The 27,181-nt window shown below is 35.4% G+C and overlaps 1 protein-coding gene across 7 annotated transcripts in view; it reads right to left on the bottom strand.

Moving 5' to 3' along the window:
- The window catches only part of ANKS1B (ankyrin repeat and sterile alpha motif domain containing 1B), a 1,351,669-nt gene that overhangs the window by 1,026,593 nt on the left and 297,895 nt on the right, over nt 1-27,181 (bottom strand). For 6 of the 7 annotated variants that reach the window (XM_023182451.3, XM_023182286.2, XM_023232645.2 and 3 more), the window contains exons 5-8: nt 26,176-26,251; nt 24,017-24,118; nt 19,715-19,828; nt 16,037-16,203 (exon numbers count right to left, since the gene is read on the bottom strand). The exons of the other annotated variant lie outside the window; for it this stretch is intronic. In XM_023182451.3, coding sequence (XP_023038219.1) covers nt 16,037-16,203; nt 19,715-19,828; nt 24,017-24,118; nt 26,176-26,251 — 459 coding nt within the window. The remainder of the gene's footprint in view (nt 1-16,036; nt 16,204-19,714; nt 19,829-24,016; nt 24,119-26,175; nt 26,252-27,181) is intronic. 7 annotated transcript variants of the gene reach the window in all.

Raw genomic sequence — 27,181 nt, forward strand, 5'->3', positions numbered from 1 at the left:
AAGCAAAGACTTGGAATCAACCCAAATGTCCATCAGTGACAGACTGGATTAAGAAAATGTGGCACATATACACCATGGAATACTATACAGCCATAAAAAAGGATGAGTTTGCGTCCTTTGTAGGGACATGGATGCAGCTGGAAACCATCATTCTTAGCAAACTATCACAAGAAGAGAAAACCAAACACCGCATGTTCTCACTCATAGGTGGGAACTGAACAATGAGTTCACTTGGACTCGGGAAGGGGAACATCACACACTGGGGCCTATCATGGGGAGGGGGGAGGGGGGAGGGATTGCATTGGGGAGTTATACCTGATATAAATGATGAATTGATGGGTGCTGACAAGTTGATGGGTGCAGCACACCAACATGGCACAGATATACATATGTAACAAACCTGCACGTTATGCATATGTACCCTAGAACTTAAAGTATAATAAAAAAAAAAAAGAAGTCAAAAAAAAAAAAGTAAAAAAACAACAGATGCTGGCAAGGTTGTGGAGAAAAAGCAATGCTTATACACTGTCGGTGGAATTGTAAATTAGTTCAACCATTATAGAAGACAATATGTCAATTCCTCAAAGATCTAAAGACAGAAATATCATTCAACCCAGCAATCCCATTACTGGGTATATACCCAATGGAATATAAATCAGTCTATTATAAAGACACATGTACACATATGTTCATTACAGCACTATTCACAATAGCAAAGACATGGAATCAGCCTAAATGCCTAACAATGATAGACTGGATAAAGAATATGTGGTGCATATACACAATGGAATACTATGCCACCAAAAAAAGAATGAGATCATGCTGTTTCCAGGAACATGGATGAAGCTGGAGGCCATTATCTTTAGCAAGCTAATGCAGGAACAGAAAACCAAATACCACATATTCTCACTTATAAGTGGGAGCTAAGTGATGAGAACACACAGACAAATAGAGAACAACATACACTGGGGTCTACTTGAAGGGTTGCAGTGGGAGAAGGGAGAGTACTGGGAAAAACAACTAATGGCTTAATAGCTGAGTTATGAAATAATAAACCCCCACGGCACAAGTTTACCAGTGTAACAAACCTGCACGTGTAACCCTGAACTTAAAATAGAAGTCAAAAAAATAAGGCTGGCATCAATTTTTGACCATGAAGTCATGAAATACAAACTCCATTTCAGAAAGTCTCATCTGGCAGTATAATATAGGTGTGGGTCAGAATTAAGAGAGACTGATTGCAAAGAAAGGAATAAAAACATGGGTTTGACACCTTCTGTGTGTCCAACACACTGCTAAACACTTTGTACACAAATTATACTTCAATAGGAAACAGTGAGAGACTAAGACAAAATGGGATGGTTAGCTATAATTATGGGGTAACCTTTCAGTGATACAGAGAAAAATACATATAAATGATTCAATAAAATAAAATAGAAATGACAGGCTACCATTTGTGTAGTGTGTAATCTGTGGTGGGTACTGTGTTAGGTACTCCATATTTATCACCTCTATCCTCACAAGAATCCTGCAAGGTACTATTATCATTATTGTTACCATTTTTCATACAAACAATCTAAACACCAGGGAAATATTTACCAGGGAAATAATACCTGCAAGATACTATTGCTATTACTATTGTTACCATTTTTCAGATGAGAAATCTAAAGATCAGGGAAATATTTACCTATGGAGTAGAACTGGAATTCAAATACAAGTCTTTTGAACTCAAATTCCTGTTCTCTACCCTATACTGTCACACACAATACAAAAATATGTTATTGAAGAAATTAGTGTAATTCTTTAATGCAAGGACTCTTTAATGTAAGTTAGTGAGGATGATAATTACTATGACAGTAAAAACACTTTAATGTTTTGCAAAGTGGCACCAGGCTAGGTAAAAGTAGGATTAGAGATTCAAGGGCAAAAGGAAATCTTTCAAAGCTGGAATGGATTTATTTCAGTAACAAAGAATGGATTATAGGAAAAGATATAACATCTCAATGTTTGTCTCATTTATTCTGAGGGCAGGCTATTTTCATTTTAATGATCCCACTTCGCACTAGTTCATTTTCTTTGTTCATTTTAAAGTCTTCATTTCCTGTCAGATTTATTCCCTTGACTGCATTCTTTCTCCAAATTAAGACTTTGCTTCTCATTATTAATGATTTTATAGCACAGACTGGCAGCTATCAACTAAATGGAACTGTTAGGAAACTGTAAGCAAACACAGCTTTTCAGCTTTAAAAAGCATAGATGGCAGACACAAGAATTCTGGCAAAGTGACGCGAAAATAACATCAGTTTTTAAAATCTAAGCCTGAGATTGAAGCAGGCCACACAGTATCTTTTACCTACTGTTATTGATTTTGATTCTATCATAGAGAATTCCAATTCTTCAGCTTTTAGAGGCTGAATGAATTCCAATATTCTTTAGTCGTGGCCCAAATGGTCTCCTGATAAAATATGTTGAAGCATGAGCAATTTCAGCAATTTTTTCTGGGTTACTAGTCTACTATTCCATTAGAATTAATTTGCTTTTCAAGGTGAAAAGCATTTCCTCGGACACAGAGTTAAGTGATTATGGCAACTGACATGTCTGTTTAAGCTCAGGCTCTCGCCTGATTTCCTTTGGCATTAGGCAGCAAAATAGGATTTTTTTAAATACTAGCAAGCTGTCCAAGGCCTTCGCTCCAAAAGAGAGCCAAGAACTCCCAAATGTAAACCTTGAAATAGAATTACAAATTAGGTACACTATGACAAATGAACAAGGTAAATGTGAAAACTGACTAAACGTTAACTTCATCATTATCCAGAATGTGAGGTTAAAAGAAAGGTGAACTATTACTACATTTTCAGGAAAACATTACAATTCACTCATAAGTATAAAGTATCCATTCTCAGGAAAATTATAACAGCTGAGTTCTATTAGAAAGCTTAATTTAAGTTAGAGATTATAAAGAGATTAGAAAGAACAAAAGTATCAAAACAAAAACGGGCCAGTAATGTATCTGAAGAGTATACAAAAATGATACCTTCACAAACATCATAAAGTTCAAAAGATAAAAATTGAAAATATTTTAGAAAGGAAGGTTACTGCCCTTAATAGATGCTCATAATACAGACACATAACATCAAACACATTTTAAGAACATGCACACTGAAATACTATGCATCAGTGAAGTCCATCAAAATGTGTAAGAATCATTAACAATTAGAAAAAAACAGGATGTCATCAACCACAAAATATACATTCTTCTCACATGCACAGGGAACATACTCAAAGACTGATGACATGCCCAGCCGTAAAGTGAGTCTCAATAAATTCAAAAAAATCAAAATCATACCAACCATATTTTTGGACCACAGTGAAATAAAAATAGAAATCAAGGCCATGAACATCTCTCAAAACCATCCCTCAAATCTTTCCAATTTCATGAAAATTAAACAACTTGCTCCTGAATGACTTTTGGGTACACAATGAAATTAAGGCAGATATAAAAAAAAATCTTTGAAATAAACTAAAACAGATGTAACATACCAAAATCTCTGAGATGCAGCAGAAGCAATGTTAAGAGGAAAGTCTATAGTGCTAAATGTCTACCTCAAAAATTTTTAAAGATCTCAAATTAATAATCTAACATCACACCCAGAGGAACTAGAAAAACAAGAACAAAGCAGAAGAAAAGAAATGAATAAAATAAAATCAGTGCAGAACTGAACGAAATTGAGACCCAAAAATTCATACAAAAAATTCAATAAAACCAAAAGTTGGTATGAAAGGATAAATAAGATCAATAGGCTGGTAGCCAGATTAACAAAGAAAGAAGAGATAAGATCCAAATAAGCACAATCAGAAATGGCAAAGGTGACATTAAAACCAATCCCACCGAAATACAAAAAACTCTCAGAGACTATGATGAACACCATACGTATACAAACTAGAAAACCTTGAGGAAGTAGATAAATACCTGGAAATACACAATCTCCCAAGGTTAAATCAGGAAGAAATTGAAACCCTGAACAGACCAATAATGAGTTCCAAAATGGAATCAGTAATAAAAAGCCTGACAACCCAAAAAAAAAAAAAAAAAACCCTGGACCAGAAGGACTCACAGCTGAATTCTACCTGACATACAAAGAAGAGCTGGTATCAATTCTACTGAAACTATTCCAACAAATTGAGGAGAATGGACTTCTCCCTAACTCATGAAGCCACCATCATCCTAATATCAAAACCTGGCAAAGACACACACACCCAAAAGAAAACTGCAGGCCAATATCCCTGATGAAGAGAGAAGCAAATATCCTCAACAAGCAAACTGAAAGCAGTAGTGCATCAAAAACTTACTATGATGAAGGAGGCTTTCTCCCTGGAATACAGGATTGATTAAACACATACAAACCAATAAATGGGATTTACCACATAAGCAGATTTAAAAACAAAATCAATGTGATCATCTCAATAGATGTAATAAAGACACCTTCAATAAAATCCAACATCTCTTCATGACAAAAACCTTCAACAAATTAGGCATCAAAGGAATATAACTCAAAATAATAAAAGCCATCTATGACAAACTCACAGCCAACATTATAATAAATGGGCAAAAACTAGAAGCATTTTCCTTAAGGACTAGAACAAGACAAATATGGCTACTCTCACCATTCATATATAACAGTACTGAAACTCCTAGCCAGAGCAATCATGCAAGAGAAATAACTAAAAGGCATCCAAATGGAAAAGAAAAATTCAAACTATCTGTCTTCAGTAATGATATGATTCTATACCTAGAAAGCCCTAAACTCCAACAAAAAGCTGTTGAAACTGATAAATGACTTCAGCAAAGTTTCAGAATATAAAATCTATATACAAAGATCATTAGATTTTCCATACATCAATAACATTCAATCTGAGAACCACAGTAAGAATGCAATCCCATTTACAATAAACACACAAAAAATGAAATACCAAGGAATACAGCTAACCACGGAGGTGAAAGAGCTCTACAATGAGAACTACAAAACCCACTATTCAAAGAAATCAGAGATAATACAAAGAAATGGAAAAACATGTCATGTTCATGGGCTGGAAAAATCTATATCAATAAAATGTTCATACTACCCAAAGCAATCTACAGATTGAATGCTATTCTTATTAAACTACTAACATCATTTTTCACACAATTAGAAAAAACTACTCTAAAACTCACATGGAATCAAAAACAAGCCCGAATAGCCAAAGCAATCCTAAAAGAATGAAGCCAGAAGCATCACATTCCCCAACTTCTAACTATACTATACAGCTACAATAACAAATACTTCATGGTACTGGTACAAAAACAGACACACAGAACAAAGGAACAGAATAGCGAACCCAGAAATAAAGCCACACACTTACAACCATCTAAACTTCCACAAAAATAAGCAATGGGGAAAGGACAAGCTATTCAATAAATAGTGCTGGGATACCTGGCTAGCCATATGCAGAAGAATGAAACTGGACCCTTACCTTTCATCATATACAACAAGTAAGAAAAGATAGATTAAAGATTTAGATGTAAAACCTCAAACTCTTAAGAATCTTAGAATGAAACCTAGAAAACACCATTCTGGACATAGGTCTGGGCAAAGATTTCATGATAAAGACTTCAAGAGCAATTGCAACAAAAACAATAATTGACAAGTGGGACTTATTTAAGCTTAAAACTTTCTGCACAGAAAAAGAAACTATAAACACAATAAACAGACAACTTACAGAACGGTAGAAAATATTCACAATCTATGCATCTGACAAAGGTCTAATATCCAGAATCTATAAGGAACTTTAAAAAATCAACAAGCAAAAAACAACCCCATTAAAAAATGGGTAAAGGACATGAAAAGAAGATATACATGCAGCTAATAAGGATATGAAAAAAATCCTCAACATTACTAATTAGAGAAATGCAAATCAAAACCATTGAATGCAATCTCACACCTGTCACAATGACTATTATTAAAAAGTTAAAAAAAATAACAGATGTTGGTCAGGTTGTGGAGAAAACGGATCGCTTAAACACTATTTGTGGGAATATCAGTTAATTCAACTACTATAGAAACAGTTTGGAGACTTCTCAAAGAACTTAAAACAGAACTAACATTTGGCCCAGCAATCCCATTACAGGAACACATACCATTCTACCATTAAGACACATCCATGTGTATGCTTATTGCAGCACTTTTCACAACAGCAAAGACATGGAATCAATCTACATATCCATCAACAGTGGACTAGATAAAGAAAATGTGGTACATATACACCACGGGATACTATGAAGCCATAAAAAAGAATAAAATTGTGTCCTTTGCAGCAGCATGGATGCAGGTGGAGGCCATTATCCTAAGCAAATTAACACAGGAACAGATAATCAAAGTTCTTACTCATAAGTAGGAGTTAAACACTGAATACACATGGAAATACACATGGACACAAAGAGGGGAACAACAGATAATGGGGCTTACTTGAGGGGGTAGCATGGGAGGAGAGTAAGGATCAAAAAGCTACATATTGGGTACTATGCTCATTACCTGGGAGAATAAATCATTTGTACACCACATCCCAGTGACACACAATTTACCCATGTAACAAACCTGCATATGTACCTCACTGAACCTAAAATAAAAGCTGGAAGAAGGAAAAAAAAAAAAAAAAGAAACAAAATAGCCCCATCTCAATAATACAGAAGGAATAACAATAATACAGAAGGATTAATTCAAAAATGTTTATCACATATTTAGGAATTCAAAAATTAATAATATAATCAGACATATTTCCTATATTCATATACTATATACTTCCTTCGTATATGTTATCAGGAATTAAACATGGTATTTGTAACACATGATATCCTTGTCATCAGTGAGAGAAATGTACTATTAGTTAAGAAAAATAAAATTTGACTTAAGATGCTAGTGATATATTGTGAAGTCAATATTCACTGGGGTATTTTATTTCATTTTCAAAGAAACTGATGAGGTATTCATTATTTGAAAAATCAACCAACAGGGGAAGTTTTTCACAGATCATAAATATTCCATGTTAGAATTTTTCTCATATGTCAACACCAAAATACAGGTATCAAACAGATGTTTTTATGCCCATGACCTGTTCTATCAATTCAATAAATGTTTGCTAAGCATGTGAGTGAGGAACTATGCAGAGATTAATATTTTTGCTGTCTTCAAGGAGCTTATAGGCGAAGCCAAAAAAGATGATTCATGCATAATTAATACAAAGCAGCATAATGATGCAAATAGATCTAAATAGAAGGATCAAAACAGGTTTTGTGAGGGACAGTTTTCAATAAGTAGAGATGGTAGGGAAAATATATATAGACAAAACATGAACATGGACAATAAGAAAGACAGGCATGTTTGAGAGTAATCCATTTTATTTATTTATTTATTTAGAGACAGAGTTTCACTCCTGTCATCCAGGCTGGAGTGTAGTGGCACCACCTTGGCTCACTGCAACCTCCACCTCCTGGGTTCAAGCAATTCTCCGGCCTCAGCCTCCCGAGTAGCTGGGATGACAGGCACACACCACCAGGCCCAGCTAGTTTTTGTACTTTTAGTAAAGACAGGGTTTCACCATGTTAGCCAGGCTGGTCTCTAACTCCTGACCTCAGGTGATCCTCCAGTCTCAGCCTCCCAAAGTGCTGAGATTACAGACATCAGCCACTGTGCCCAGCCAAGAATAATCCATTTTACTACAATATACTTATCTAAGACATTACTAGCAAATAAAGCTGGAAAAATAAGATGAAGCTAGAAATGAAGGGTCTTGAATGCCTGAGTTAGAAGTTTCTATTTCACATTTGCAGTGAGGACCAGGGCTAGTTTTGAGTAGGAAAATGACGTGACCAGAATGGCACTTAAGGCATACTGACTTGGCAGCACTGCTCAGAGTAAATACAAGCAGATGAAGAGAAGAGACTACAAGTGGGTGGACAGGGTAGGAGGCTCTTGAAATAACTCAGGTAAAAGGAAATGATGGTCTGAACCCACAAACTGGCAAGAATGATGAAAATGTAAGAGATGGTCAATCTGGAAAATAGTGATGAAAGACAGAATGATCTACTTGTAAGACATTGGACCTACATTCAGATCCCCCAGATTTACCTTTTGGGCAACTTACTTTACTCCTGATTCCCACATTGAGGATAATAAAACCTACCTCATGGGATTGTTGTCAGGAATAAAGGAGATAATGATTTTAAACATGTTTACACAATGCCTAACACGTAGTGAAAATTTAGTACTCAGTAAATGTTAGCTTCTAGTGTTACAATTATTTTCAGATATCATAGTTTGGTCACTGTTTACCGATTTTTTTAGTAGCTACATCTCACTGCTGGTTCACGTAGCAGTTGTACTCATTTATATACCCTAAAACTTTTGTGTGAACTACTCCCTGACATTAAAGCTCCCCCATCTTGTATTTATACCATTGATTTTTAAGGAGTCTAAATGTAAGATTTTATACTAACTCCCACTGAATTTTATGTTTTCACCTTGAGCCAAGATTTCAGTCTATTGAGCTAATTTTTTATATAAGTTCAATTATTTGTCATATTTGCTATTCCTCCCTAACTTTTACAAAGCTGATTAGAATAGATATGGTTTTTTCCAAGTAAAATATTGACTCAGACCAATCCAAGAACAAAATATTTCACTTTTCAGTAGAGAAATCCCCACTACATTGACATTTTGTGACTATTTAGAAAGTCTGTACAAAATTGGACAAAGTCTGTGAAACATAAAACTCAAGATCTCTTCAGCAACAGAAAAGAGAATAAAATAGCTCTTTTCTATGGCTGATAAAAAGACAGAGTAAAATTTTTTTAACCGATAAAGAAAATCAAGTAACTTCCAAAGGTCACCCTGCTAGTAAGTTGCAGAACAGAGTTGTAAACCCAAATCTGTAGGACTCACAATCTCATGCTCTTAACTGCTAGACTAAGTTATCTTCCTAACAACACAGTTGAGATTCCCACCATGATTGCTGGGAAAAACCTCTACTTTGGTCTCTGTAATTCATCTCCAAATAATTAAACGCATTTTGCAATGATAATGGTTAATTTGCAAGAACATATGAACTTTTATATGCAGTCTTTGCCTTTTTATGCATTTATTCAGTCAATGAACTTTCACTGAGAGACCATTACAGATTGAAGGCACCGTGTTAGGCAGGATGTGACTACAGAGATCAATCTAATAATGAACCTACTGTCAAGGAGTATATAAGAAGTAATGTAAAACATATACACCTACAAGGCAAGGCAGAAAGAGATATATCGTGAATGGTAAAAAGCAAGTGTGCTAGAAGTTCAGAAAAATGACTCTTTTATTCTACTAGCCATTTTCTCAAGGACTTCCTAGATTTCCTAAGGATACAAAAAGTTCTTCCTGAGGTGAGGGTAGGGACAAAAATCTTACCCTTCTGATTCTGGATTTTTCCACTAATGTACATACAGTACATATGTGTGGTTAACGGTATTGTTTTCAAAATATAAATGCAGGTCAACAGGATCCTAGTTCTACATTCGCTAATTCTTGCAAAATCTGTTAGGAGAATTCAAACCTTGGATGAGTCACCTTGAGTCACCACATCCAAAAGGTCTGTTCAACTACATAAGATATAAATTGTTCAGGTTAGAATGTTCTTCTGAACATTGTATATCACTGCTTAAGATTTAGCACCACTATAAAAAATTATATATGTTAAAGAATCAGTTATGTTCCTATAATAAGAAGCCTCTATTTACATTTCAAAAAATTAGCCTCCCAAGTTTCTCTAAATCTGATGGAAATTGGGTAAGATAGCTGCAAAGGTCTCCAAATTCTGAAATTGATGCATTCCTGATAATAAGCTCTAGAAACTGGGTTAGAATGTGTTTGAAGATAAACTTTGTTTCAGAAATACCATTTGGTTTTTAGGCAATCTAATCTGACTCTAATGAATTTTAAAACTTGATGAATTTTAGAACTAAATTAAATATATTTTCCAAAAGTAGGGACCTCCCGCCCAGAGAGTATTCTCAAGGATAGCTCAGCATAAATAAAAATAAATAAATAAATAGATAGATAAATAAATAAATAAATAAATAAATAAATAAAACTGAAAATCCTTCAAGGTAAATCTTGAAACCTTAAAATACTAATATAAAATTTCTCACACTTCATAAGGCTGACATGTAATTTAATATTTTGCATTGGAAAAGAAAATAAAATAACAGAAAAGAGGCATAGTGGCTGAACGAAATTGCACAAAACCTGCCAATGCACCCCCTTTCAAACCAAAAGTTTTAGATGCTGTTTGTGTCTATGTTCTCCCTCAGGAGAAAAAAAAAATATGTAACACATTTCATCCCTTAAGCTCCTTATTTACTTCTTAAAGACACAGGCTAATGAGGTAATGTTCTATTACAAATGTTTTTAAAAAAAAAAGTTTTCTTGGTACCTGGATTCTGAAATCTGCTCTAATGATCTTTATCATCAAATTTCTATATGGCATGCTGTGTTCACATGTAAAATTGTATAGATTGTTCATACACATGGAGGAAAAAACATTAATATAAGTCTTGGGAAAACATAAAGAGAATAGAAAATTTTTTCGGATTATTTTACATTCTTTCGAAAACCTAAATTTCATGGGTTTGTAAAGAATGTTAGGATATTTATATTTCTTCAAAATTTACATTCCAGATTATATAATGTCCTAATTCAACTTAGAAAATGGTTTCAGATGCATATTATAAGAGTATATAAAACAGACTGACTTTTGAATTAAAATGTATGCAAGACAAAATGTAATTTTAACTTGAGCTAGCCTTTATATTACATGCAAAACCTTCAATTGAATACATTCAATCATAATAATAATTTAATTTTTAACTTAATGTTCACACTACCACATTACAGCTAATATTTTAATAGAAACAAAAATCTCCGATTCAAAAATAAAAGTTCTTACATAAGATGGCTGGTTTTGTATTTGAAATTACTGAATCGGAGTGCCCTCTATTGGAAGAAAAGAGGCAACAAAAGTTAAACTGAACTAAGAATATAGGTAAAATACTTCCAAAGCTCAAGTCACATCATTAATATGTAAAATACATTAATTAATAATATGGATGCTACAAAACATATTTCCTTATATTTTTATTTCTCCTAAATAACTTTTGGAATTACTTGTCATATTACAATAAGCAAGTTGGATGTTTCATATCCTATGAAATTAAATTTTAACTGAACCCAAATGCTCATCATTTAACCAGTAATATAAATAACAGACATACAGAAATGTTTTCCACATTTAATATTCCAATATAACATAGAAATGTTATAATTGAGGACTGTGGTTTGAATGCAGTTTGGATTTTCCTTAATGATAAACTGAAAGCCTCCTTGCTATGGACCTCACGTCGGTGTCCCCTCCAAGTTCATATGTTGAAATTCTAACCCCCAATGTGATAGTATTAGGGAGAGGGTGTTGGGAGATCATCAGATGATAACCCCTTATGATGTGCTAGTGTCCATATAAAAAAACATCAGCAGGGCCAGGCACAGTGGCTCATGCCTGTAATTCCAGCACTTTGAAAGTCCAAGGCAGGCGGATCATGAGGTCAGGAGATCGAGACCATCCTGGCCACCATGGTGAAACCCCTTGTCTACTAAAATACAAAAAATTAGCCAGGCATGATGGCATGTGCCTGTAGTCCCAGCTACTTGGGAGGCCGAGGCAGGGGAACCGCTTGAACCCAGGAGGCAGAGTGCAGTGAGCCAAGATCGCGCTGCTGCACTCCAGTCTGGCAACAGAGCAAGACTCCATCTCGAAAAAAAGGAAAGGGAAGGGAAGGGAAGGGAAGGGAAGGGAAGGGAAGGGAAGGGAAGGGAAGGGAAGGGAAGGGAAGGGAAGGGAAGGAAAGAAAACACATCAGGAGAACCTGCTTTTTCCCCCTCTGTTGTTTGCCATATGAAGATACAATCAGAAGACAGCCCTCTGCAAACCAGGAAGCAGACCCTCACCAGCTGCCAGCTCTGCTGGATACCTTGATCTTGGGCTTCTCAGACTCCAGAACTGTGAGAAATAAATGCTGTTTTTTTTTCAAGCCACCCAATCTATGCTAATTTGTTATAGCATAAATAATCCCTAATTCAAGAGACTTTTAGAAGCTCTTACACTGGGGAATTGGAGCAGTAGACTGGATATTAATATCTACGAGATTTGTTCTATCTGAAAAAATTGTTTTGTGGTGTTATCAAGACCTCAGTTCTGACTCAGCATCTCAGACATGAATTACCTCAGTAAGATCTTGGCTGATTTTTGGCTCCCTAGACCAATCATATGCATGTTAGAATAATCTGAGAAGCTTTTCCAAGAATAATGCTCAGAGCTACCCAAAATTATTTTGATTTAGTTGGTCTGGACTGGTATCTGAGGGCATCGGTATTCATTTTTTTAGAGCCTCTCTAGGTAAATCTAATGTACAACTATGGCTGAGAACCATTGTTTGAGCCTCTCCCCAATCAACCAACATACAACTACCACTTTTATTTTCCAAAAATGTCACTTTCAGGAGAACTCTCCTACTCAAGAGTTTATTCTCAGCATCAATTTTAAACTTCTGACTAGCCTCCCAATCTACTTAGCTGCTTTTGTTCTCTGACAATAGAGTTGAGTGGCAAGCCCCAGAATGTCTGTGTTCTTGGCTCTATAATTACTGCGTGAAACTGGGAAAGTCATAGAAATAATACTATCCTTTTCACAGGGTTATTGTGAGGGTTAAATCAGTTAATACAAGTGTTCCATAAATTGAAGTATTATCATTACTTATCCAACTTTATTTCCTACTACTTTCCAAAACAAACTCTCACGGTAAATCATTCTCAAATTATGCACTAATTCTTACCTCTGTGCTTTTGCATATATTGTTTCTTCAGGCTGGAATCCTTTCTCAATCATTGGTTCCAACAAAAGTGAAAAACACAGCTCCCCTTTCACCAAGACACAGCTTAGTCTCTCCCTACCTCCACAAAGACTTTAATGAATATCTGTAAGTATTCACTGATATCTGCCTTTTAAAAATTCCTTTGGCCACAAGGTAGCATACTATTTTAAATGTGGCCGAGAATTACAAACATTGGCTCGGAGTTTGAATCCTCACTCTGCCACTTGGCAGCTAAGTCATTTTCTAAATCCATATTGTAAGAATTAGTTAGTAAGTGACTTAAATCATGTAAAGCATTAGAGAAGCAAATAGCAAAAACCGAGTGTCAGTTCTTATTTATTCAGTGTTTTATATATTAGTCTTCAGTTATAGTCTGCACACTAGGACTGAAGTCTCCTTAGGACAGGTGTTTTGAATCACTTGAAGTCAAGAACCATGTCTATTATAAACCCCACAACTCAAAACATGATAAGAACCATCTGTATTAGGTGACCTATACTTGACTAAACTTTTTGCATCATGTGAAAGTATAATTGAAGCGATATTCTGGAAAAAAAAAAAAAACTTTTTTGATGAATAGAAACAAATACTCAACAAAACACGGAATGAATTCAAATAAAACATAGGCTACAGAAAAGGGTCAAAGTAATTTGATTACTTTTTAAACATTCGTTAATAGGTCTCTATCAGATTCATCTTCTGAAAGGTCAGTTCCAATTATGTCTTTTATCTGCCCAAAATCCTTTAGATTTTTCTCATTTCTTAAACAAATAAATACCAAAATTCTTAGCCTGACATTCAAAATCATCCACCACCTAACCTCAAACTAGACTTCTAATCTTATCTCTCATCTTTCCCCTTTGTAAACTCTCTTCTTCCAAATAAACAGAATTATTTGCTTTTACTCATATATACCATCTGCTTTTCTGCCTCCACATAATCTTTAACATTTTACAGGGAAATATTTTCAAAGAACACTATTGTGAAGGTTTGTCACAGGAACGAGGAGTGGTGTTAGAGAAGTATGAACTCAGATTTCAAAACCTTAATGCTCAATTTATGAGTATTAATTTCTTTCTTGCCACTATCACAATACAGTCTTTGGCTTACAGAAAAACTTGAACATCTTTTCCCCAAACTATTGTCACTCTCTCAAAGTCAAAAGTCTTTGCCATCACTTCCTGAAAGACAGAAGCTTGAATCATGGTCTCCAAGCAGCACATACAGATCCCAGGACATACAAGATATTCATTGAGTAAACGAAAAATAATTAGAGCTTCTGTTTTACACTTATTCTCTACCTTCCTCAATTTGAATTTCTTTTGTTGTGTATGTCTCATAATTTACATCAAATATTATTAGAAATGTAGTCTCTCTCTCTCTCTCTCTTGCTATATATATATATATATATAAGAAATAATCAGGGATATTTGCTCAAAATTTGTTTACTAATGGTATGTACAACAAAAAAGTTTGGAGATCCTGGTCTAAAAAATTAGGGCTTTCAGAATATCTGTGGTTTTACAAGTAGAAGGCCAGAAGCTACCAGTTTAGATAAATATTTGTGGATGGATCTTAAAAAGTAAATACTATGTATTGTTTATATAGAACAAATAAGTTTTAAGTTCTAACTAACTTTCAAGGAAATATTAAAATGTAACTGATTGGTAATCTAGAGATAGCATACACCTGTTTCAGGTATTTTAACAGAGGATTTTGTCCCAACATTAAAGTTACTATTATAAATATTTCATTAATATGAAAATTTCATTTGGTAAAACCTACAGGTATTTAAAACCTCAGTACATATACAACTGTTCATAGTTATTCATAAAGAATTTTTATTGGTGCCAATAATGGGATGTTTTTGCAAGAAAAAGTGAAGCACAAAAACAAAATGAAACAAAAAAAGCAGGCCTAGGAGGTAGAACTAGCCATGGAACTAGATTAGCAAGGGCTATCCCAGGAAACAGTGTCACCGCTTACTTTAAGTAACTAAATTAAGTAAATGTTCTCGTAATGGACAGTCACTATACTTAGCAAGTTTTTTTTAGTTTTCACAAATAATATGACATACTTAACACAGATCACTCTATTACTGGCTTTTGAATAAAGTATGACATATCTGTAACAAATTAAGTTCTAAAAGTGACAAAAGATTTCTTATCAGAATAATGTATTTCCTTTAATACCAGCATATACTATAAATCCTTCCTGTACAGGACAAAAAGTAGGTTTACAAATCGTAATATTAAACTGATTTATTCTCTTAGTTTTTCTTGCTATTGTGTTCATATAAAAATTCAAATGAGCAAGAATCACCCATGGCCTGACCTCAATTTATCCTTCTAATCTTATCTTCCCTCTTTCCTCTTTGTAAACTCTTATTCCTAATAAATAGAAATACTCGCTCTTACTCAACTATATCATCTGCTTTTCTGCCTCATATAACCTTTAATATTTTATATGACAATATTTTCAAAGAACACTATCATAAGGGGTTGTCACAGGAACTAACTCATGCTTAAGATTCTGAGCTTATTGAAAAGAAACCTCTTGGGATTTGCATATTATAAAAATATGCAGACTGAACTTTCCATATTTCTCTCCTACTATTACTTAAGGAGGAAGTGAGGAAACCATACATGTGGCTCTGCTCTGTTAGACTGAGTTCATAGAGAAAATAGGGAAGATAGTCAAAAGGAAGGTTTTTGTCTTTTTTTGGGAACCAACATCACTATGCCCAGTAAAACTAAGGAATACAACAACAACAACAACAACAACAACAACACTATTAAAAATCCATGTGTTTAAGAAAGAGTCTAACAGTGGAGAGATTGTCAAGTGATCTGTCAAAGCACTCCTTCCCCTACACACGCACTGAGAGTAAAACCCCAAAGAACGTCAGGAAAAGTGCAATAAGGAAACTGACATCTTACAGTGGTGGAATCTGATAATGCGCCACATCCCCTGCCTCTTAGGTGTACATACTGAACTGGAAAAGGCAGACACATTGTCTTCATTTCCCCCCGCCTTACTTACTACACTCTGGCTTCCATTTTTCCCAAGTTCTTCCTCTGAAATCTTGCTCAAATTATCTAAGTAGTGGTCCGATATTGTGTGGCACAAGTCTTCAAATGAATAATCCTTTTCTTGACAGAGTTTTATTTCATCCAAGAGTTTTGATAATTCTCCAGTGACGGTTTCACCTATGAGAATAAGTTTTTCAGAAGTTTCAAGAAAGGTTATTGTTAAAACTTACTGTTAAGCAATAAAAATATGACTGCTATGGTGATAGAACTCAAAATACAACAAGATTAAGCAGTCAGACACTATTCTGCTGAAAATGAGGTACTCAACCATAATTAGTACAACAACATTAATGGACAAAAGAGATTATAATTTTGCCTATTTTTATTCTTTTTCAAAATATAAATAATTATTGTAAGGTTATGTATACATAGTACATAAAAGCATCTAGAATTACAATTCCCAAAGCTTCACTTATTATAGCATTTAATTTCCATAATCTTTCATTGGTATTTTACTTCACTAACAGAATTCATTAGCAAATTTGAAATGGTGCTGAAAACCTTCTTCCTAGGTTCAATAAACAGAAATAGTACAAGTTATTTAAACAAATAATAATATAGGTAAACAGTACATTAAGAATTATGGTATATGATATAAAGCAAAAACACAAAAGAAATAGATAAATAATATACATCATCTGTCAAACATGAAGATTTTGTAGATTACATGAAAATATGCACATTTCTAAACAGTCTCAGAAAGGTACCTTATACCTGTAACTTATTCTGAAAAAAATTTCCAGCAATTACATTCCAGATTTTAATATTTTTATTCTGACTTAAAAACATATTTAAGATCAGCTGACTATAGATGCATGGATTTATTTCTGGACTCTATTCTGTTTTATTGGTGTATATGTCTGTTTTCATGCCTGTACCATACTGTTTTGATTACTGTAGCTCTTCACAAGGGTTCCAAGAATACAAAATGTGGAAAAGATAGTCTCTTCAATAAATAGTGTTGGGAAAGTGGATGTCCACATGCAAAAGAATGAAATATGACCCTTATCTCATCCCCTATGTAAAAATCAACACAAATGGGATAAAGACTGGAACATTAAGACCTGAAAATATGAAACTCCTAGAAGAAAACATAGGGAAAAAACTTGATATTGGTTTGGACAATGATTTCTTGGATATGAACAAAAGCAAAAATAAACACACAGGATTGGATCAAACTAAAAAGCTTCTGCACTGCAAATGAAACAATCAACAGACTAAAACGATAACTTAAGGAATGGGAGAAAATATTTGCAAACCATAGATCTGGTAAGCGGTTAATACACAAAATACATAAGGAATTCACATAACTCAATAGCAAAAACACAAATAACCTAATTTTAAAATGCGCTAAGGACCCAAATAGACATTTCTTCAAAAAAAAGGCACATAAATGACCCAAGGTATACGAAAAGGTGCTCAACATCACTAATTATCAGGGAAATGTAAATCAAAGCCACAATGGGTTATCACCTCACATCCATTAGAGTGGCTATTCTCAAAAAGACAAAAGATAGGAGGTGTTGCTGAGGATGTGGAGAAAGGGAAGCCTGTATGCTGTCAGTGGGAATGTAAAATGGTATAGCCACTACGGAAAACAGTATGGAGAGTCCCCAAAAAATTAAAAACAGAATTACCATATGATTCAGTAATCCCACTTTGGAGTGCTTATTCAAAGTAAATGAAACCAGTATCTTGAAAAGATATCTGCACCCTTCTGTGTTGCGGGAAGTCAGGGACCCCAAACGGAGGGACCAGCTGGAGCCATGGCAGAGGAACATAAATTGTGAAGATTTCATAGATATTTAGCAGTTTCCAAATAATAATCTTATAATTTCTTATACCTGTCTTTATTTTAATCTCTTAATCCTGTTATCTTCATAAGCTGAGAATGTATGTCACCTCAGGACCACTATTGTGTTAACTGTACAAATTGATTGTAAAACATGTGTGTTTGAACAATACGAAATCAGTGCACCTTGAAAAACAACAGAATAACAGTGATTTTAGGGAACAAGGGAAGACAACCATAAGGTCAGACTGCCTGTGGGGTCGGGCAGAATAGAGCCATATTTTTCTTCTTGCAGAGAGCCTATAAATGGATGTGCAAGTAGGAGAGATATCGCTAAATTCTTTTCCTAGCAAGGAATTTTAAATATTAAGACCCTAGGAAAAGAATTATATTCCTGGGGGGAGGTCTATAAACAGCCACTCTGGGAGTGTCTGTCTTACGCGGTTGAGATAAGGACTGAAATATGCCCTGGTCTCCTGCAGTACCCTCAGGCTTATTAGGGTGGGGAAAAAAATCCCATCCTGATAAATTTGAGGTCAGACCAGTTCTCTGCTCTCGAAGCCTGTTTTCTGTTGTTTAAGATGTTTATCAAGACAGTATGTGCACAGCTGAACACAGACCCTCATCAGTAGTTCTAATTTTGCCCTTTGCCTTGTGATCTTTGCTTTTTCCCTTGCCCTGTTTCCTCTGAAGCATGAGATCTTTGCTCTGCCTTCTGCCCTTTGAAGTGTGTGATCTTTGTGACCTACTCCCTGTTCGTCTACTCCCTCCCCTTTTGAAATCCCTAATAAAAACTTGCTGGTTTTGTGGTTCAGGTGGACATCATGGACCTACCAATATGTGATGTCACCCCTGGCGGCCCAGCTGTAAAATTCCTCTCTTTGTACTCTTTCTCTTTATTTCTCAGACTGGCTGACACTTAGGGAAAACAGAAAGAACCTACGTTGAAATATTGGGGTCAGGTTCCCCCAATACTTCTGTTCATTATGGCATTCTTCAGAACAGCCAAGACATGAAAACAAACCCACTGTCAAATGAATAAAGAAAATGCAGTGGGTGTGTACATTTATATACATACTACACAAACAATGGACTATTATTCATTCTTAAAAAAGAAGGAGATCCTGCCATTTGTAACAACATGGATGAACCTAGAGGGCATTATGCTAAGTGAGATGAACCAGGCACAGAAAGACAAATACCACATCTCTCATGTGGAATCTAAAAAAGTCAAAGTCATAAAACAGAGAGTAGAATGGTGATTGCCAGGGGCTGGGGAGTGAAGGAAATGAGAAAGTGTTGATCAAAGGGTATTAAGGTTCAGTTACAGGGGATTAATAAATTCTGGAGATTTAAAATACAGCATGGTGACTATAGTTAATAATATTCTATTTTATACCTGAAACTTACTAAGAGAGTTATCTTAAGTGTTCTCTCCACAAAAACAAGCAAACAAACAAAAAAACTATGTGAGATGATGGCTATGTTAATTAGTTGATTTTGGCAATTATTCCACAAAGTATATATCAAATTGTACACTGTAAATATATACAATTTTCATTTGCCAAGTAAACCTCAATAAAGCTGGGGAAAAACACATTTAAGAAAAAAACACATTTAAGAAATATATACTCCAGATAAACTTCATTACAGCAGGAATGGTTTTCTGCTTTGCTCACTACTGTATCTCAGGGCTGAGAAGCCCTAACCAGTAACAGGAGCTCTTATAAATGGATGAAATATAGAGTACAGGATATAACCTATTAGACTTGAAATTTTCACAACTGTACATACAAGTCTAGCATAGTTTCCAGGGCTTTATAATTAGGTACTCACTTTTGGTCTTTTGGGAGGGAGACTCAACAGGAGATGAAATGTGTGTTTCTTGTGTTGCATCTTCCTGCACAGGCTCTTCAAGGACTGTAGATCTTCCCACACCTTCTAAATACTCTGTGTGTATACATTTTTGAGATTACATACTTGAATTCATTTATTTAAAACCAGTACATTTTATGTTTTACTTCTGGTGATCAGTTTTGCATTTATTTTCTCATATCCTAAGTTTTCAAAAGAACTTCAAAAAACCAAACATATCAAAAGAACATCATAATGACCTTAAAGTTTTTAATTTAAAAAAAAGACACCAGATTATTTGGGAGAAACTCTTGAACCCCTTTCTTCTAAAAACTAAACTTAAAACATTCTTTCCTTAAAACTAAATTCATCTATTGAAGATAAAATAAACTCCTTGTTCTCTTTACTTTCCATCTGAAGATTTTAAACTGTCTGAAAGATGCTTTGAATAGATTTAAACCCTAAAACAGGAATGTCAAATTCAGATGGACACCACAACCAGCCAGGTAACATAAATGAATGAAATGGAATAAGTTCATTTTAAAATGGTGCTGTAATCTTGTAAGATAACTACAATTTGCATATTAACTTTATTTCCACAAAGAAATAATGTTCATTGCCATTATGCTTTAAGTAATGTCCTATACTCAGCCTATTTTTCATTTTTCCAGTTTTGATATAATATTAGGAATAGCAGCTTAAACTTAAATATTGCTTACTATGGACCCAGCATTGTTGTAAGTATTTTGTATACATTAACTCATCTAATCCTTACAAAACTGTGACACAAGCACAATCTAAGTTTTAAAGATTACAAGTAAAGGGGGAGTATTAACTTGCCCATGTTCATTCAGCTAATAGGTGGCAAAGCCAGATAAATGTAAGACAAGAAAACATCTCTCTTTTCTCTTAATCACAAAGAAAACAGCATCTGAATGTAGAAATAAATGTTAAACAATATTCAGCCTCACAGACCATGTTTAACCAGAGAAAAAAATGACCAACCTAAAGTTCATCCCTGAAATAAAACTTCTTTTAGAGAAACCAAAACTCCAGAGTTTGAACTAAAATTCCAGATTTTTATTTTTTTTTTTTTTTGAGATGGAGTCACTCTGTCGCCCAGGCTGGAGTTCAGTGGTGTGACCTCGGCTCACTGCAAGCTCCACCTCCCTGGTTCAAGCCATTCCCCTGCCTCAGCTCCCTGAAGTAGCTGAGACTACAGACGCGTGCCACCACACCCAGCTAATTTTTTTTGTATTTTTAGTAGAGACAGGGTTTCGGCATGTTGGCCAGGCTGGTCTTGAACTTTTGACCTTGTGATCCGCCCACCTCAGCCTCCCAAACTGCTGGGATTACAGGCGTGAGCCACCGTGCCCAGCCAAATTCTAGATTTTTAAATGTTAACAGCTAATCCAATATTTATGGAAACACAATGTGGGCTCAAAATATGTGATATAAACAAAACATGTGTGCTATGTGCCAAAGCATTCAGCCCACAAGTGGCTAGTTCGTAACCTCTGTATAAAGATTAAATTAACAAATCCCTTTTCATACAGATCATTTGCTTATACTTCTTTATTCAAGAATCTTTTTCTTAAAATCTAATAAAGAAAATTTGTAGTCTCATGCCAAACAAGTATGTCCTCATAACATTCAAATAATTTCTACCAGGGAAATCCAGGAATGCAAAGAACAGAGATGATGTGTTCACATTCTGAAATTTGCCAGTAATTAGAGAACTTCAAAGATGTCCTGTATGCCCTGTCACAAATTAACATACCTAATTAATCTTGACCATTTAGGAGAGCGAAGATAGTTGCTCCTATGTAAACAACACTTCATCGTAGATAAACCAATGCAGTATGTTTTTAAAAAGTCCATGATTATGTCACACCCCCTTTTCTAGTGGTTGACATTTATTTTGCTTTTCCCAAAAGACACATTACACACATGCTTCAGTTTTTAAAAGTTCAGTGAGAGGCGGCCAGGTGCAGTGGCTCACTCCTGTAATCCCAGCACTTTGGGAGGCCGAGGTGGGTGGACCACGAGATCAGGAGATCGAGACCAACCTGGTTAACACGGTGAAACCCCGTCTCTACTAAAAATACAAAAAAAAAAAAAAAAAAAAACTAGCCAGGCGAGGTGGCGGCCACCTGTAGTCCCAGCTACTTGGGAGGCTGAGGCAGGAGAATGGCATGAACCTGGGAGGCGGAGCTTGCAGTGAGCCCAGAGGGTGCCACTTCACTCCAGCCTGGGTGACAAAGCAAGACTCCATCTCAAAAAAAAAAAAATCGTTCAGTGAGAGGCTGGGCACCTTGGCTCCTGCCTGTAATCCCAGCACTTTATTTTATTTATTTATTTTTTTTTGAGAGGGAGTCTTGCTCTATCGCCCAGGCTGGAGTGCAGTGGCCGGATCTCAGCTCACTGCAAGCTCCGCCTCCCGGGTTTACGCCATTCTCCTGCCTCAGCGTCCCGAGTAGCTGGGACTACAGGCGCCCGCCACCTCGCCCGACTAATTTTTTGTATTTTTTAGTAGAGACGGGGTTTCACCGTGTTAGCCAGGATGGTCTCAATCTCCTGACCTTGTGATCCGCCCGTCTCGGCCTCCCAAAGTGCTGGGATTACAGGCTTGAGCCACCGCGCCCGGCCAATCCCAGCACTTTAAAAGGCCAAGGTGGCTGGATCACCTGAGGTCAGGAGTTCAAGACCAGACTGGCCAATGTGGTAAAATCCCCTCTCTACTAAAAATACAAAAAGTAGCCAGACATGGTGGCAAGTGCCTATAATCCCAGCTACTTGGGAGGCTGAGGTAGAAGAATCACTTGAACCCAGGAGGTGGACATTGCAGTGAGCCAAGATCGCACTGCTACACTCCAGCCTGGGCAACAAGAGCAAAACTGCCTCTCAAAAAAAACAAAAAACAAAAAACACACACACACAAACAAAATTCAGTGAGACTCAAAATCCAATATGAAATACAAAGTGCCTAGAGGGAGAAGACTGATAAAAATAGTATGTGCCACTCTTATTTTTTAGCTTTTATTCAATTTAATTTTAATTTTAATTTATATAAAAGGCTATGATTGGATTCTTCTCTGATTCATCTCTACATGCATTTGACTTGCAATTAACTTCTTTATTGATAAGTAAATTGTAGGGGCCTGAACTTCCCTGAAATGTTTTGGAAATAGAGAAGAGAGGACAATGGCCGCATATAGTGCTTCTATTCTTTTTATTCCTCCTTGGCTTTTGTTGACTACTGTATCTACATGTTCCCTGCCTGACTTGGTTTTAATTAATTTATCTCCCTGCAGAATAATGCTGTTCTTCAGCTTCCCAAATGACACCTAATAAAATCTATCTACCACCCTCCTCTGTCATACTTGCAGCCAATCCATAACAAGTGTAGGAAATAATCACTGCTGAATAGGGTAGAAGCTAAAGGAGAGAAAAAACATCTGGGGTTTTTAAGTAACATGCTACATGTCAGGCCTAATCACCAAACAGGAAGGCAAAGCATTTAAATCTAATTTTTTATAAAAGTTTTAGTTCAAGTGGTGAAGTATGCAAACTGCAAATAACAAAAATCATACCTAGATAGTTGTCAAACCTTCAATAGAGCGAGTAACTGCCACTAACAACAAATGTACTTAAATGACTTTTACCAGAAACTAAGGCTGGTAAGACTGAGTTATTTTACACCATTGGATTAGGAAGGAAATAATCTGTATTCTTTTGGCTAAATACAATTTTTGTTATTATTGATAATCTAACATTTAAATACAAGCTCTGCCACTTAAGAGACATGAATTTGAACAAATCAAATCTCTCAGAGCCTCAGTTTCCCTTATGTGCAAAAATAAAATAATATCTGACTTATCTTACTTCATAGGGTCATAGAAACCAAAGTAGTAGCAAATCCCTGAAAACACTCAAAGTATTATTCAAATGTGAAATAATACTTAATCATCACTACTTTGTAGCTTTATTAACTTCCAGCTCATAACTACATATTTACTACATATATATGAATTTTAAAAATACTTCTAATATCAAATGAGTAAATAAACACTTTAACTTCTTTAAAATACTTACTGAGTAGTTAAAAACCAAAAATAAAACATTAAAAGATATTATTATTTAGTTTAAAAGTCTACCATAAAAAATAAAACGAGTAAGTTTGTTCAAAAGTAAACACCAACTCAAAATCCAAAAGAAAACTATAACAGTTTTAATCTTATCTTAACTTTAAGGCAAACTCATCCATCATTCAATACTGTTTACCTTGTAAGAGTGTTGCAATCTGGAGAGATTTCTGAGATGGATGTTCTTTCAGAATGTCCAAGACAGTTCTACCTAAGCTATCCTTTATGTTGGCATCAATTCCTGAAAGAAAAAGAAAAACTCACTAGATATATACCACTGAAGTGTCCTCAAAAGATACTATCAGTATCTAACTGCTATATATATACAGACCAAGCACTAAAACATATACAGACCAAGCACTAAAAGTCATTAAAAAAAAATTAAGTTCTACACACACACACACACACACACACATGCACGCACAAGATTTTAGCAAGAAAGAAGGCAGGGGCCTATTGTTACCAAAGATTAGGAACATTCTTGATCACAAGTTAACTCTCAAAGGGCACCCACCCAATGCTTAAGATTGTTTTTCAGGACCCTATGGTATCTTTTTTTTTTTTTTTTTTGAGACGGAGTCTTGCTCTGTTGCCCAGGCTGGAGTGCAGTGGCATGATCTCGGCTCACTTCAAGCTCCATCTCCCAAGTTCACGCCATTCTCCTGCCTCAGCCTCCCAAATAGCTGGGACTACAGGTGCCCACCACCACGCCCAACTAATTTTTTTTTCTTTTTTTTTTGTATTTTTAGTAGAGACAGGGTTTCACTGTGTTAGACAGGATGGTCTCGATCTCCTGACCTCATGATCTGCCCGCCTTGGCCTCCCAAAGTGCTGGGATTATAGGCGTGAGCCACCGCACCCAGCCAACCCTATGATATCTTTGGGTTATAACTACTTAACTCAATAGCACACTATCACACTGAAAAATGTTATTGATTTAGAATGTGAATTCCTAAAGTATAATGGTCATGTGATTTATATTCTCTGTATAATATGGTAAAAATATTTAGTAGATTATAATCATGTACCATGTAAGTAACATAAGAACAGTCTTAGAACACTTGAATATTCACAGAGTTGGAAAAGGATGATTATTTTGAACTGTTGTCCACATAGAATTTATTCAAATACAAGGTCAAATACTCCATAATATTTATTTATCCTAGATTGTATTTGTCAGTCACATTCATCATCCACCTGATGAGCAAACTTATTGAAGCATGTAACTAAAACACCTGTTATTACTTTAGTTGTGGAAATATATATTGTATGAAATAACTTATTTTAACATAACAAATAGCTTTCACCGCCCTAAAAATTTTATGAATTTTCCAAACACATAATTGCAAAAAAAAATAGCCAGTTTACAGGATCTGGTCCCAAATATTAGTCCATTGTAAGATTATTAAATACATGTTTAAATTTGCATAGGAATGGGTGACCAGCACATATTAATATTTAGGTGGTTTCCTCAACTCATCTGTTGTAACACCACACTGCATGACAAAGTTAAATATAAATGAAACTTTAACTTTGTTAAATTGTGTACAAATACAATCATAATACAAAAGTCTGCCAATGTTTTTCATTTTATTTTTTAGAGGAAAATAAACACACTATATTCCATAACATGAAAAATTTCCATCAGTTGTTTTCAAACATGAATTTGTACCCATGCCTTTTGATCTTTAAAACAAATCTGACCTCAATTCTAGTTTTATTTCATTTCAATCAGAAAGTACATATGAAAATAAATAAGCCAACTTTATTGTTCCTTCAAAACACTCCCTTTGAAAGGTTCCCTTTAAAATAAATTTCTGTAGCCTACTAACAATAGTTACTCAGTTAATGAACTAACTAGGATAATTTACCTTAAGGAGAGGGAGCTCAAATCTCTGTTTACTGTAGTTCACAATAGAAAACATAGAAAAACTATTATGTTCTTCAATAAACTAAACAATTGTGACAATTTCTCAAGGATCAATTCGTCTGTCTTACAGAAGGCAGAAATCTCCTTTTTCTTTTGGTAGTTTATCTCTAAAGTACTTAAATGCATAAAATTGTAATAACTAAGAGGTTTGTACTTAAAACATCTATTGCATAAAGGAAGTTGCACATTGATATCAATGTTATCTAAATACTGAAGCTCAGTTCTACATAATATGAATACGTATCTGCATTTTAGAGTAAAGGCAAGAGGGTGATTTGTGAAGAAAACTGTGTTATTTTCCTTTGTCTATTCCCAAAATAGAAATGGTATCTGGCAGGATAAGCTCCATGCAGAATCACAATAGTTACCTGTTTCTAACAGAACTCGTACAACATCCACCTTTCCAAACAAAGCTGCTTCATGAAGTGCACTCCCCTTTTCTGTCTGAAAAAAAAAAAGTAAGAAAAAAGAAAGCACAGTTGTATTTGGAGTGCTTACAGGTTTAAAAAAAATGCTCACATTTTATATATTCATACATATTTTCTGTAATCTCAGCCCTCCCTAACAGAAAGGTAACATGGAATAAAGAAGAGATTCTAAAAGAAAAATCCATTGTCTTGGGGATTATAAAATACCTCTGCTTCTAAATAGAAATTTGGGCCAGGTGCAGTGGCTCACGTCTGCAATCCCAACACTTTGGGAGGCTGAGGCAGATGGATCACCTCAGGTCGGGAGTTCGAGACCAGCCTGGCCAACGTGGCAAAACCCCGTCTTCTCTACTAAAAATACAAAAATTAGCCAAGCGTGGTGGTACATGCCTGTAATCCCAGCTACTCAGGAGGCTGAGGCAGGAGAATTGCTTGAACTCAGGAGGCAGAGATTGCAGTGAGCCAAGATCATGCCACTGCACTCCAACCTGGGTGACAGAGTGAGACTCCATCTCAAAAATAAATAAATAAATAGCCATTTGATTTTGTTACGTTAGTATGTCACCTTCTCTTAGCTTTAGCTCTCCTTAAGTATAAAATAAGAGAAGTAATGCCTACCTCACAAGGCTTTTTTGACTATGCAAGAAGCTCATTTAATCAGCATGCATTTATTAAACACCAATTATAGGCCAAGAGTAGCTGAAGGATATTCTGAGGTATGGAAATATCATCCTGGCCCTCATATATTCACATTCTATTTGAAGAGACAGATGTATAAACACAGATGCTCCCTGACTTCCAATAGGGTTACCTCCTTCCTGATAAAGCCACCATAAATTGAGTATCTAATAAGTTGAAAATGCATTTAGGCCGGGTGCAGTGGCTCATGCCTGTAATCCCAGCACTCTGGGAGGCCAAGGTGGGTGGATCACCTGAAGCCAGGAGT

This window comes from Piliocolobus tephrosceles, chromosome 10, assembly GCF_002776525.5.
Source record: "Piliocolobus tephrosceles isolate RC106 chromosome 10, ASM277652v3, whole genome shotgun sequence".
Taxonomy (NCBI): domain Eukaryota; kingdom Metazoa; phylum Chordata; class Mammalia; order Primates; family Cercopithecidae; genus Piliocolobus; species Piliocolobus tephrosceles.